The sequence below is a fragment of the Castor canadensis genome, chromosome 6 (genome assembly GCF_047511655.1).
Source record: "Castor canadensis chromosome 6, mCasCan1.hap1v2, whole genome shotgun sequence".
In the NCBI taxonomy this organism is placed as follows: domain Eukaryota; kingdom Metazoa; phylum Chordata; class Mammalia; order Rodentia; family Castoridae; genus Castor; species Castor canadensis.
In genome coordinates this window covers 30,859,709-30,874,037 of record NC_133391.1, presented here as the reverse complement: position 1 = coordinate 30,874,037, position 14,329 = coordinate 30,859,709, and the positions used below count along the sequence as shown (strand labels likewise).

The 14,329-nt window shown below is 42.5% G+C and overlaps 1 protein-coding gene and 1 long non-coding RNA gene across 2 annotated transcripts; both read left to right on the top strand.

Moving 5' to 3' along the window:
* Positions 1-2,280: 2,280 nt before the first annotated feature.
* Positions 2,281-8,297, top strand: LOC141424271 (uncharacterized). The gene is made up of 5 exons (XM_074077832.1): positions 2,281-2,335; positions 5,940-6,030; positions 6,088-6,209; positions 6,909-7,526; positions 8,248-8,297. Exons 1-5 carry the CDS (start codon positions 2,281-2,283, stop codon positions 8,295-8,297), a joined length of 936 nt encoding a protein of 311 aa, XP_073933933.1.
* A 960-nt stretch (positions 8,298-9,257) lies between these two features.
* Positions 9,258-10,328, top strand: LOC141423861 (uncharacterized). The gene is made up of 2 exons (XR_012448631.1): positions 9,258-9,319; positions 10,231-10,328. It is a non-coding gene; the product is annotated as an uncharacterized lncRNA (long non-coding RNA).
* The last annotated feature ends 4,001 nt before the right edge of the window (positions 10,329-14,329 follow it).

Below are 14,329 nucleotides of genomic sequence, written 5' to 3'. Positions count from 1 at the left end.
CACACTTGGCTCGCTCACAAAGGCTTCCCTCCTGAATCTACAGAACAACATAAATATAATTAAAATATTCACAAACTTTGTAGGTATTCTTGGAACACTTTGTAACTTTCAATGGAATTGTATTGGGCCCAATATTTTGGACAAGGGAACAACCTTACGGAATTGATTCTATCTAAAGAACAAGAGTATCTGCATTTATTCAGATGTGATTTTGTGTTCCTCACAATTAAATAATTTCAGTGATATTTCTGTTGTAATTTTTCTGCCTTCTAGCCTTTGTTGTTACTTGCAGAAAGTTCAATTGTCATACGCCTAACAGTCTTAAATGGTGGCTGGTATATCTTAATATCAGATTAGACTATGTTGCTAAACCCACTAACTTTATGTGATAAATTCTTAACTCTTGGGGATTACACAGGATAATTATGAGGTTAAAAATATTAAGCGCAAGAAAAATCTGTTTTGTCATGTTTGTTCAAAAACATATCTGAGTTGCATGATTTCAACTAATGCGCTTTGACAATTATTTCCTGAGTGTTAACGTAGACTGAGGCATTGGTGGCAGCCACCATGATATAATTCAGAGCCATAAGTCATAGGAAATTTCATATTGTCGGGAAAAAATATTTTAAGATATAACCAGAATGTGATGCTGTGTTTTAAACCTTTATATCCCTACTACTACATTGATATAGTTTCACAACAAACGTAGCGATAGATTTTGCAGGAAAGGTTCTGGACACAGAGACCTGAATAATTGGATAGACACACAATGGAGAGAAGGCAAATTAGCCCAAAATATTATTCCTTAAATAGAATTAGCGTCTTTGACAAAAAAAAAAAAAAAAACTAGACTTCCAGGGGAGATAAATTGTCTTCAAGTTATTAGAAGTATTCCCTTAGTCATTGACCCATGGGAATAGCTTATGTTCACCTTCAGAGTGACTCACTTATGGCCAGAGATTGCCCAAAAGATTATACGAGTGGTGATAGGCAATGGCCATGTGATTTTAGAACTCAGAGAATAGTTTAGAAAAGAACTCTGACATTGTATGAAGCAGTCATCAGAAGCTTAATAAATCTTCACAGCATGTATTTTCAGAATAACCTCATACCTAGATACTAAATGGAAAGATTACACAGAAAAACGATTTCCACATTTTCTCCATAGTCTGAAAATTCTTGTGAGCAGTCTCTTCCTCAATGTGTAACAACTAACTTGTTGCAATGCATAAAAGCAGAGTTAGACAGAATTATTCTGAGAGGGGCAGCTCCATCGTCCCCTCTCCAAACACAAATTTAATATTCCTTCCATACCAGAAATGCCATTGGGTGCAAGATAATCTACATTGATGTGTGACGATGGTCAGCCAAATATGTACTCTCTAAGGCCACTACTACAGACCATAACTGATGCCATGACACAGGTGGCATCCCATTCTTGGACACCTACGTAACCTTGATTTTGAGTTGGATGTTGGAAGAAATCTCTCCGTTTTTTTTTTTTTGTATTTCTGCATGGTTCAAGTTTTATCTTTCTTAGCAGAACATGGTTGATTAGGAAACAGCAGAACCAGGCCTAGGACTGGATAAACAACCCACGTAGGTTACAAAGTTAGAAGATCCACTTGATTACAGAGTCAGTAATTGATCGAGGGCCACATAAAGTTTTATGCACTAGGTACCTTTCCACATTATTAAACACCAGATTATAGGGAAAAGGCTTGGAATTGAGAAATAATGTGTCCCTCTGTGTCAAGCAAGAGATCTGATTAAAGATAGAGCTGCTTGTTCTCCACGGAGATATTTGCTTACGTTAACTGTAAATTTAAGGTCACTTCCTTTGCCAGAAGGGAAGATGGACAAGTCACTTCCAGTGATCAGAGATTTTAAGGTCAGAGGGTTCTATTTTGGGGATTCCCTTCCAGTGATATGTGCTTACTGCATGTACACATATGGCTCCTGACCCCCACCTAATCTCTCTGAGGGGGCTGAGGCTTGGGGATCAGTGCTGTAATGTCTTAGTAGTCCTGGTGCTTCTTCTATGACTAGTAAACAGTCTTAGATCCTCTGTTACTAACAGAAATAGCTGGGTAACAACTTAACTTTCAATATGTTTTGTCAACAAGGAATAAGGCACTGGCCAAAGGCATGCTTTCTGGAAAGAATGCTGAAAATCCGACATGCAGATTAATGGAATTTGTGGACATTCTGTAGGAATTAGTGACTGGAATGTTCAACAATCTCTTTGGTCAATTGGTCACTAAGTAACTCTCGATTATGTCGTTCGTGAAGGAAGAAGTGGCAGAAGTGCTTAAATACTGGGCACTAGGCGGTAGAGTTGAAACCACCATCTCTAAAGGTGCTTTTAGTGTTTGCTCTCTGCTCTAGAATCTAGAAGATAGAAGAATGAAAGACATCCCAAATGTGGAGAAGGTCTTTGGATAAACCTATAATCAGATGTCTATTTCATTACACCATGAGCAACTAGTGAATGCCTTGAATTTGAAAGTACATGTGTGTATCTCATAGGCATAAAGACTTTTACTCATTCACCCCTGATTACCTCTATCCCTCCACTCTCACCTCCATCGTTGTAAGGACTGAGACTGTACCTCTCACCCTAAGGAGCTCCAAAGGTATTACACACCCATGCAAGCATATCATGAAACTTCAAGGAAGAAAGTGGCACAAATTTTTATACCTTTGTTGTGTACGTCCTCAGATTTCAATTCTACTTGGACTAGTGTGGGGAATAAAATGTGAGGAATAAAGGGTGCGCCACAGTGAACAGTGAGCAGACAAGAAAGGAAAAGACCCTTGGACTTAATACCTGAGATAAAAAGAAAATGTTTGCTGGCACTTCTGTTGTGCTTAGGAACCTGTAAGGCAACAGGATGCATTGTAATAAACTTGAAAATAGTAATTCTAAATTTTCATTGTGCATAAGGGCTCCTCTCTGCCTCTAACTCTGTCTCTTTCTGTCTCTCTCTGTCTCTCTCACTCTTTCTCTCTCTCTCTCTCTGTGTATCTCTCTCTGTGTCTCTCTGTCTGTTTCTCTCTCTCTCTATTTCTCTCTCTCCCTCTCTTTCTCTGTATTTCTCTCTTTGTCTGTCTCTGTCTCTCTCTCTCTCTCTCTCCCTCTCTCTCTCTCCACATCTTTCAGATTCAATCTGAAGAATAAATACACTTCGTAGCCTGGAATATACAATCTGCCACACACCCAAATGTTTAAGATGTTAATATCATAAAAATGTGTATCTTGAAATAAAACATGGAAGTAATTTATTGTATTGTGCTCTTAAATGGAACGAGAAAGTCCCTGTCCTGAAAGATAATGTCCTTGTTCACCTTGAAGAAACGTGACTCATTGATTAGTCACTTGAATTTAATCCCTCTTTTAAGGATGTCTACTTATCTGCTGTTTGTATTCCTTTATAAATATGTGAGGAGATAGATGCTGCCACATATCACCTATGAGAAAAGTTGGGATTGTATTTCCCTGAGAATTCAGAACAGTATCAAAGGTTCATGTGCATCCTCACATTAATAAAATAATAATGAGCTGAGGCTATTACCAACTCCAAATAAAGATAATGAGCGTGGCTGTAGTCCCCATCCCCAACCTCTACAAATGCAACTCCAGATGTAAGGACAGGGTCTGGGTGACACTTCAGCCAGAAGATGAGAAGCAGTGCCGTGGATGTATTTTTATGTGCTTTGGTAGAAAACTCTTTCAACAGTCTGCCTCGTGGCTTTCCATACTTACATATCCATTGTGATTAGAGGAAGCAAAGCAGATCCATTTAAAAGAGCAACCTTCGATTAGCTAATATTCAGGTGACCCCCCATACCAGCCTATGTAAGCATGGACCAAGAAGCACATGCAAGACCTGAATTGCCAGGCTATTTATATCTGAGAAATAGAGAATATATCTATTGTTATGAAAGGGAAAACAAAACAACTAATTAGAACACTTATTATGCTGATGACTTTTAAAAATTCATTTATTGAAGAAAAAAATTTTCTGGGGAGCCAGAATCTGTAGGAAATCACAGTTTACTTCTTGAGATAACTGTGATTCTTTTCTAATTGTACCATCAAAATGTTTAATGTATTCAAAGGACACAATAATACTTCCAATTTCAATGATTTCCTCTAAGATGAGAAGTACTCAATGTCACGTACTAACACTGAGCACAAATATTCCCAGCCTACCAATATTCAGCTTTCCCGCTAAACCTCAGTTTAGTGTTTCAGGCTAATTAGTACCTCAGGAAGAGTAAGATGAGCACAGTTTTGGTTTTGGTTTCTTCTTTGTCTCACTTAGGGAATCCATCAAACTGTAAGAATGAGGAAAAGGACACATGGGAAAACAAGATGGCACCATGGATACATGTGCCCAGAACAAAACCCATGAAAGCACATAGAAAGAAGCCCCCAAGAAAGGAAGCTTATGAAAATCTTGCAATAACTATTTTAAATTTGGATTTATGTGCCACCCAGCTTCTGGAATTTGGGATAAGCTAATATGTGGATCCAAAAATCAACAATGCTTTTGATAGCATTTTACGTTTTCCATACATACCATGAGGCAAAGGACAGCTTAAGTGCTGCAACACACCTTAAGATGCCATAGAGCCTTTGGCAGTCTTGCTCATTGTTTTAACCACACCATCCCATACTGCCAGTCTCTGTTTCAGCTCTTTCATAATCTCTGCCTTTAGTGTTTCTGTTCAGTTCATAGGTGATATTTTTCTTACCGCATGCATTAGTCTCATTTCATGCATTCTTGATGTTGGATGAGGTCAGGAAAAGGCCAAGGAGGATGTATATTTGGCAGAATCTCTACTCTCTTTGGGGAAGAACCAAGTCAAGGTCAAGGCTGACTTCCATCTGGAGTGACGCTTGTGAACTTGCCCACACAATGTGAGCAAGTTGGCTGGCACTCCTCTCTACTGTGTATCTCTGTCCTTCTTTTTCCTACCTGAATATCTTCCATAGCCACAGAGAGAGGGGAGTAATAAGTATCATGATATTCAAGGGAAAATTCTCCGTTTTGAAGAACATTATCAGATATTATCATAGTTCTCAACTGAAAATAGGTACCTAAGTATAATGCCATTGAGTTCCAAAATGGAGCAGGAGATTACTTTGTTCAACAGCAGAAGTATGGACAATCAGATTTTAGTGGCACTGATAAAAAAGTTCCTAGAAAACATTAAGGGCTAAACTCAATCTTGCAGGACACTTTTGAAAATGGGAAGTGGCCAAGAGAAGACTCAGATAAATGACATAGCGTGGAAATGTACTTTAAGTTTACTGTGTTGTGGATATCCCATGGTAGATTCTGAGGCCATTGTCGTTTTAAAAGCCTACGAGAATATTTCTAACAGAATGCTTTAGACATTCTTGTTCTCCTACACAAAGGCTTCTATGCTAAGAAAGAAATCAAAGACTCTTGGGCTGTATTTCTGGGCCTCAAAATCTGGGAAGTCCAAGTGTTGTGTACAAAATCATTAGAGAAAAAACTGCAGTATAATCAAAGACCTGGCTCAATATCATACCCAGAGGTTTACATACACTCTGATTGATGGAGTTTGGGTTAAAATGATGGCCAGATGGGCTGACAGAATTTCTCCATTGGTAGAGCGCCTGCCTAGCAAGGGTGAGGGTTGGAGGTCAAACGTCAGTATCACCAAAAGAAAAAGAAAAAAAAAAAGAAAGAAACTAAAACAAATGATATGATGACCAGTGATATGCACATTGTGACTACAAGATCAATGTCAACAACATAACACAACAGAAAAGGGAAAGATAGAGCCACACAGTCATAAAACCGAATGAATTCCACCAAATGTTAAAATACGACTAGTATGACTGCTTCCGTGGATATTGTCATTTCAAAACTTCTCAAATCTTATGTTGTAACCTGTAGAATGGCCCATTGTCAACCTCCTCCCCACCCATCCTGTTGGGCTACAATCCCAAGGAGCACCAAGGATGCAGGACATCCTGTTTAGTCGCGTGTGAGGTCAGCCAATATGGAGCTCAAAGGCACCATTCTTCTGCTCCTCCTTATAAAGGGAACAGTCCCATTTCACCCAGCACAGGCTTGGGAGCGGCTCCAGAGACCCCTCCGAGATGCTGGTCGTCCTGCTCTCAGTGGCCTTGCTGGCCCTGAGCTCAGCTCACAGACATGGTGAAGGTATGCAATGCACATTGCTGCTTTGAATCTACGTATAGGTTAAGAGACCAAATGGAAAAGTAAGAGTGTGCAAGGAGGGAAAAACATGAAAGAATGATAAGATCATAGAACTTTTAGGACAAGAGTAAGTCCCATTGTGTCCTCATTCCATGTCAAGGACTTAGGCTTTTTCACATATATTGGAGATCAATAAAATACTTTGGCAAGGTGAGAATTGCATATGTAGAACCCATCTCTCTGTGCTGAGAAAGATGCATAGCGATGGGAGAAGAATGGATAGAGGAAAGTCAGTTGTAAAGATGATGTGGTGATACAGTGGACAGGGATGACTGTAGTCTTTCTGAACAGTGGGCACAGCACAGCGGTAGGAGAAAAAATGCACATCAGGGCCATTTCTGGGAAAGAAGGTGAGATAAATAATTGGAAACTCCTATACTTCTTTGCTTTGCTTTATTTGTGGAGACTTCCTCTGAAAAGCCAATACCTCAAAGGATTGCTCCAATTCTCAAATGTGACATTCCATTTGATCCATTTATAGGTTAAGAGAAGCTCCCCTAAAAATGTAAGCAAGATGAAGATGGGCAGTTGGGAAGCAGGTTCTGAGAGAAGTAGATGGTGAGATAAGATCATTGAGGTTAAAAAGGCAGAGAGGACAGTGTTCAGTGACTAAGCTCTTCCATTCCTGCTGTACACACACAGGACTTGAACCCCTAAACCAGAGCCCACATCAGAGACCACAAGCTGAAGAACAACCACAAAGACCCTCTGGCATTGACGGTAACAACGATGAGGCTCCTCAGCAGGGAGTACAACAGCAAGGAGGCCCACCACAAGGACCACCTCAAGGAGGCCCACCACAAGGACCACCACAAGGAGGCCCACCACAAGGACCACCTCAAGGAGGCCGACAACAACGATCACCACAAGGACCACCCCAAGGGGGCCCACCACAAGGACCACCACAAGGAGGCCCACCACAAGGACCACCTCAAGGAGGCCGACAACAACGATCACCACAAGGACCACTCCAAGGGGCCCCACCACAAGGACCACCACAAGGAGGCCCACCACAAGGACCACCTCAAGGAGGACGACAACAACGATCACCACAAGGGGGCCCACCACAAGGACCACCACAGGGAGGCCCACCACAAGGACCACCTCAAGGACCACCACAAGGAGGCCGACAACAACGATCACCACAAGGGGGTCCACCACAAGGACCACCACAAGGGGGCCCACCACAAGGACCACCACAAGGAGGCCCACCACAAGGACCACCCCAAGAAGGACGACAACAACGATCACCACAAGGGGGCCCACCACAAGGACCACCACAGGGAGGCCCACCACAAGGACCACCTAAAGGACCACCACAAGGAGGCCGACAACAGCGATCACCACAAGGTGGCCCACCACAAAGACCACCACAGGGAGGACCACCTCAAGGACCACCACAAGGAGGCCGACAACAACGGTCACCACAAGGACCACCACAAGGGGGCCCACCACAAGCACCACCACAAGGAGGCCCACCACAAGGACCACCTCAAGGAGGACGACAACAACGATCACCACAAGGGGGCCCACCACAAGGACCACCACAGGGAGGCCCACCACAAGGACCACCTCAAGGACCACCACAAGGAGGACGACAACAACGGTCACCACAAGGACCACCACAAGGGGGCCCACCACAAGGACCACCACAAGGAGGCCCACCACAAGGACCACCACAAGGAGGCCGACAACAACGATCACCACAAGGGGGCCCACCACAAGGACCACCACAGGGAGGCCCACCACAAGGACCACCTCAAGGACCACCACAAGGAGGCCGACAACAACGATCACCACAAGGGGGTCCACCACAAGGACCACCACAAGGGGGCCCACCACAAGGACCACCACAAGGAGGCCCACCACAAGGGGGCCGACAACAACGATCACCACAAGGACCACCCCAAGGGGGCCCACCACAAGGACCACCACAAGGAGGCCCACCACAAGGACCACCTCAAGGAGGACGACAACAAAGATCACCACAGGGTCCACCACAAGGGGGTCCACCTCAAGGACCACCACTAGGAGGCCCACCACAAGGACCACCTCAAGGAGGCCGACAACAACGATCACCACAAGGACCACCCCAAGGGGGCCCACCACAAGGACCACCACAAGGAGGGCCACCACAAGGACCACCCCAAGAAGGACGACAACAACGATCACCACAAGGGGGCCCACCACAAGGACCACCACAGGGAGGCCCACCACAAGGACCACCTCAAGGACCACCACAAGGAGGCCGACAACAACGATCACCACAAGGGGGCCCACCACAAGGACCACCACAGGGAGGCCCACCACAAGGACCACCTCAAGGACCACCACAAGGAGGCCGACAACAGCGATCACCACAAGGTGGCCCACCACAAAGACCACCACAGGGAGGACCACCTCAAGGACCACCACAAGGAGGCCGACAACAACGGTCACCACAAGGACCACCACAAGGGGGCCCACCACAAGCACCACCACAAGGAGGCCCACCACAAGGACCACCTCAAGGAGGACGACAACAACGATCACCACAAGGGGGCCCACCACAAGGACCACCACAGGGAGGCCCACCACAAGGACCTCCTCAAGGACCACCACAAGGAGGACGACAACAACGGTCACCACAAGGACCACCACAAGGGGGCCCACCACAAGGACCACCACAAGGAGGCCCACCACAAGGACCACCACAAGGAGGCCGACAACAACGATCACCACAAGGGGGCCCACCACAAGGACCACCACAAGGAGGCCCGCCACAAGGACCACCTCAAGGACCACCACAAGGAGGCCGACAACAACGATCACCACAAGGGGGCCCACCACAAGGACCACCACAGGGAGGCCCACCACAAGGACCACCTCAAGGACCACCACAAGGGGGCCGACAACAACGATCACCACAAGGGGGCCCACCACAAGGACCACCACAAGGGGGCCCACCACAAGGACCACCACAAGGAGGCCAACAGCAACAATCACCACAAGGGGGCCTACCACAAGGACCACCACAAAGCCAAGCTTCTCAGTAATCCACAATTCAATGTCAGGTAGGATTTAATTTTCAACTCCATGAAAATCCCTAGACTCAAATTAATCACATTTAACTTGTTGAAATTACCTGGACTTTGATCCCATATCCGTTATTACTATTTAGATACTCGGCCTTTGTGAAACACTGCTCCAACTTTCTGTTGTACCATGATCACCTGTCTTAACTTGGGTCCCTTTTGGGAACAAGTGCTGTGTCTCCCTAGGCCTGTGCTCCTTGCTTAGACTCAATGGCTTCCCACCTTGCGTTCCCACCTGATCTCTCTCTGCTCAGTGCTGTCTCTAATCAGGACTCTCAGATCCAGTGTCTCTGGTACATGATCACATTAGATTTTTCATACATTTAGACTAGTACTTGTTCAACTTTTAAGGGATTGTACCTAAACAGAGAGCCATGAAGCTCAATGTTGGAAGCACATCTCATTATACCTTCCAAACCCTTCCCCAGCATCCACTATAATTAATTCTGTTGGCCAATCTCTTATAAATATTGCTTGCATTAAATATGTGGGCTCACCTCTCCATTCATATGGTCGCGCTTTGTATTCAAATCTCTTTGTTATACTCATTTATTTCTTTATTCCCTTATATTTTAGTTTTGGTGATTCTGGGGTTTGAACACAAAGCCTGGTGCTTGCTATGTACTCATTCTGACACTTGAGGCATACCACCAGCATTTTGTGCTTAGGCTACTTTTTGTAGATAAGGATTTGCTTCTTGCTCAGGGTAGTATGAAACCGTACTACCTTTTACCTTTGCTCCCCCGTAATTGGGATTATGGACACGTGCCACCACATCAACCTTACTTTTTGGCTGTCTGGAACTGCCATCCTCACAATCTCCACCTCCCAGTAGCACCCAGTTGGTCAAGTACTCCCTGTAACATTCCCTCCTTCTTTCTTTCTTTCAGAAAGTGAGCGCGAAGATGTTCTTCAGAAAACTATGTCATTGGAAGAATATGGTCATAATTCTATCCTCACTAAATCAATAAAATAAGGAGTATGCAAATTCTGATTGCCCTTTCTCTTTCTCAGCGTGCGTGGACACAATATAGGAACATCGATCACCCTTGCTAATGGATGCGTCCGTCTGCCAGATTAATGATATATCTTGTACCCAAACTTCTGTGCATTCTAACATAAGTGCAATTTTCAATTATTTGTAGTATTCTGAAAATCACATTCTTACAATTTTAAGGAAGCACAGAGAATAGGAAAAAAAGTGAATGAAATTTAGAGGCAGAGGATCCTTGACATTTCCAGATAATAAGCCTGTTTTCTCATTAGAGTCCACTTTATTCAATTCCCCTCACTTCATGTTGGAACAACTACCTCTCACATATGTAAGCTCAGTTTTTATGAAATCTTGGGTAAAATTCTTTGGTATAGAAGCATGAGATAACACAAAACAAAACAAAACCAAAACGAAGAAAATGCCAGTGTATGAGAAATGTATAGCCAACCGTATACATAGTTGGAAAATATGAAAGCTTTCACTCTAAAATCAGAAAGTTGATAAGGGTACCCAGTGACTCAACTCTTATTCAGAGGAATTCTTAAAGTTTTAGCCAGAGGAGTAAGGCAATAGAATGAAATTAAGTTACCTGGGTAGCAAAGGAGTATTCAGAAAACTCTTAGGTCTAATAAACACTTGCAGCAAGCAAGAGGACACAAAATCAACATATACAACTCCGACGTTTCCTATATACCAAGAACAAAGACGCTGGTAATGAAATCAGGAAAATACTCACATTCGTGCCTGAAAAAAAATGAATGAAATACTTAGGAATAAACCTATCATAGGAAGTGAAAGACCTCTAAGACAAAAATGATAAAGCACTAAAAAAAATTGAATGAAACACTAGAATATGGGGAAAACTCCCATGTTCAAGGATCAGAAGAATTAATATCGTGAAAATGGGTATACTACTCAAAGCAATCTATACATTCAATGCAGTCCTCCTTAAAATACCAGTGGACTATTTCACAGAAAAACAAACCAGAAACTCATATAGAGGCACAAAGGTCACTGAATAAGCAAAGCAGTCCTGAACAAGAAAAGCAACCACGGGGGTGACACCATCCATGACTTCAAATTCCCCCACAGAGCCAGAGTAACATAAACAACATGCTATGGCCCAAAACAGACATGTAGACAAATGGAATAGCGTAAGTGATCCAGGGAAAAAAAATCTATGATGCACACCACCACCTGATTGCTGACAAATTTGCCATGAAACTTCCGTACGGCCCAGGAAAAATTACCAAAGTGAAGAGACAGCCTACAGAATGGGAAAAACAAAATCTTTGCCACACATTCATCCAACAGGAGAGAGATATCCATCATGATTTTTATAATATTTTTTCATTTCTCTATGGGGTGCGGTACACTGTAGGATTTACAAAGGTTGTTACAATACCCCCTCTACTGCTCTCCTTCATCCCGCCTCCTCCAACTCCTGCAACAATTTCAACAGGTATCATTGCTGCACTTACATAAGACTGTATACATGATCTGTCCCATATTCATCCTCCTACCCTTTTCCCCTGGAGATGTACAGGACACAATAAATACATAAATAAACACCAAAAGTACAAATAATCCAATTAGGAAATGGAAAATGTATTGAAAATACAGTTCTCAAGTGAATCGCTAATGACCAAGTAATACATGGGGAAAAGCTCAATAAACATAGCCATCAGATAAATGCAAATCCAAACTACATTCTGGAAGTTGGTACCACTCAATGTGGGGAGGATGGAAGGAAAGGTGGTAGGGCGGTGACTGTAGTGGAATCATTATGTACTCATGTATGAGAACAGAAAAAGGAGACATTTCAAAGCTATTCCATGAATGGGGATGGGAGGTTTAAAGGAGAATGATGGAGGCGGTAAATTCAACTATGATGTATTATAGGAGATTTGTAAATGTCACATGTACCCCCATTACAACAATAGTATGGTAATAAAAACATAGACTACAATGAAAACACCAAAAATAAAATATCCAAAGAAATGGGTATTTACAAATCTTTTAAATTGACTTTTCAACTTAATTGTATGGTGCCCAACAAGTATGGTGTGCAAATTACTCCATTCTTTGGAATGTACTGAGAATTGTTTATGTTGAGAACTGTGCATAGCCAATTTTTGTAAATCTTAGAGTGACCAATCATCCTAAATTTTTTGAGACAAAGGAGTGCGATGAAGGATAATTAGTGCTAAAGTCGAGAACATTGTGGGAGAATGGGGATGATTTGGTTATCTAACATTTACCAAATAATAATGTGGATTCTCTACTCAGGTGCAGTAGAGAACCTCGTCTACTCATATATTTTAACAATTTTGAATTAAACATTTTATTTGGAGTAGATTACGGCCTCGCATGCAGTTATAAGAAATAATACAGGGAAATTTATCACCTTCTCTACGGTAACACATTGCAAAACTGTAGTAGAATTTCATAAGCAGGAATTTCAGATTTTACCAATTTCACTTGCACTCATTCACGAGTGTGTTTAGTTTCACACGACTTTGTCACACGTATCGTTTGCATACCACCACCACTTCATAACAAAGACCCCTCCTGTTGCCCTTTGTAACCTGAACAGCGGCCGCTCATCCTCCCACCCTCCCCCATGTCCATAACTGCTGGTGACTCCTAAATCTGTTTTCCACTTCTGTAGTTTTCCCATTTCAAAATCTTATATAAATGGAATCATACAATAAAAAACAAAAAAATAAACACCAAAAAACAACTACTTTGAGATTCCACCTCACACATCAGAACGGCTACCATTCCCAAAACAATAAAATATGCTGGCAGCAATGCAGTAAAAAGGAACACTGATTCAGTGTGCTAGAAATGTAAATTTGCCCATCCATTACGGAAATAACATGGAGGTTTCTGAAAAAACTTAAAGATAGAACTCCCATGTGACCCAGACAGCACTCATGGGTGTGAATCCGAAAGATCAGAGTGAGCTTGCTGTAGAGATACGGTTACACTCACTTTGATAAACAACACTAGTTACCATAGAAAATTATGGGCCCAATGAAGATACAACCAGAAGTTGTTTGTTCAAATGATGAAATCTAAACACTCTGTGGCCCATATTACTCAGATAAATTAACACTTACACACAAGTACAAATTACAAACAATTCAAGAGGACAATCACATAGAGTATGTTTGCAAAAGACACTCAGCTTCATAATCATGGTAAAGAAGCACCATGCTTTGAATAATCAGACTGATAACATGAAAAATGATTGTACATTATGATTGATCTTCCTGATGTTTCTTATACATGAATCACACACACACACACACATGAATGTAGACTCATTTACGTCCACATCACCCACTTAAGAAAAAGACTTTCTAGGACTATCTTCAGATATTACTCAAAAACACGCACTCTGGGAATTTGGCTAAGAGCATAATTGATACAGACTCCAACAGTATGATTTCTGCTAAAGTCACACCAGGTCCCTGTTGATCTGTGGACTTCTGATTGTTGTTCTTTCACCCACTAACAAGACAGTAATTCCTATTTTTCTACCATATGAACCTGCACGAACAGCTTTCATTAATTTTGCCCAAACACACCAATACTGGACACAGGCAGAGCTGAGGTGCTTCGACCCCCTGAGGAAGTCTTTGACCTCTTGATCTAATCAATGCCGTTCTCTCGTGCTACGAAGATCTTGGTAAAATTTCTAAAACAAACTCTGCCATTACTTGGATGGAAAAGGTTGTCAGCACTAAGTAAATCAGGAAAAAATAAAGACAAAGCATAATAACCCTGACTGTAATTTCTTAAGATCCTGATCAGAAGTTCTACCAACAGCTGGTTTCCAATGGGCAGTGAAGTTTCTCTCATCTTTTACATTCTGTGACCAAGGTATCCAGGACAATACCTCAAGATGCTGCAGGATGGGTTCAGTTGTGTTTTTATGGAAATCTTGTTATTCCCAAAACAACCCAAAATAACTCCCATGCATATAT

Excerpts from the sequence above, each read along its gene's own strand:
- LOC141424271 (XM_074077832.1), top strand. The coding sequence starts at position 2,281 with ATGTCGTTCGTGAAGGAAGAAGTGGCAGAAGTGCTTAAATACTGGGCA. Across the intron at positions 2,336-5,939 it reads TAAATACTGGGCACTAGGCG|AATGGCCCATTGTCAACCTC; the intron begins GTAGAGTTGAAA and ends TGTAACCTGTAG. Across the intron at positions 6,210-6,908 it reads AGCTCACAGACATGGTGAAG|GACTTGAACCCCTAAACCAG; the intron begins GTATGCAATGCA and ends GTACACACACAG.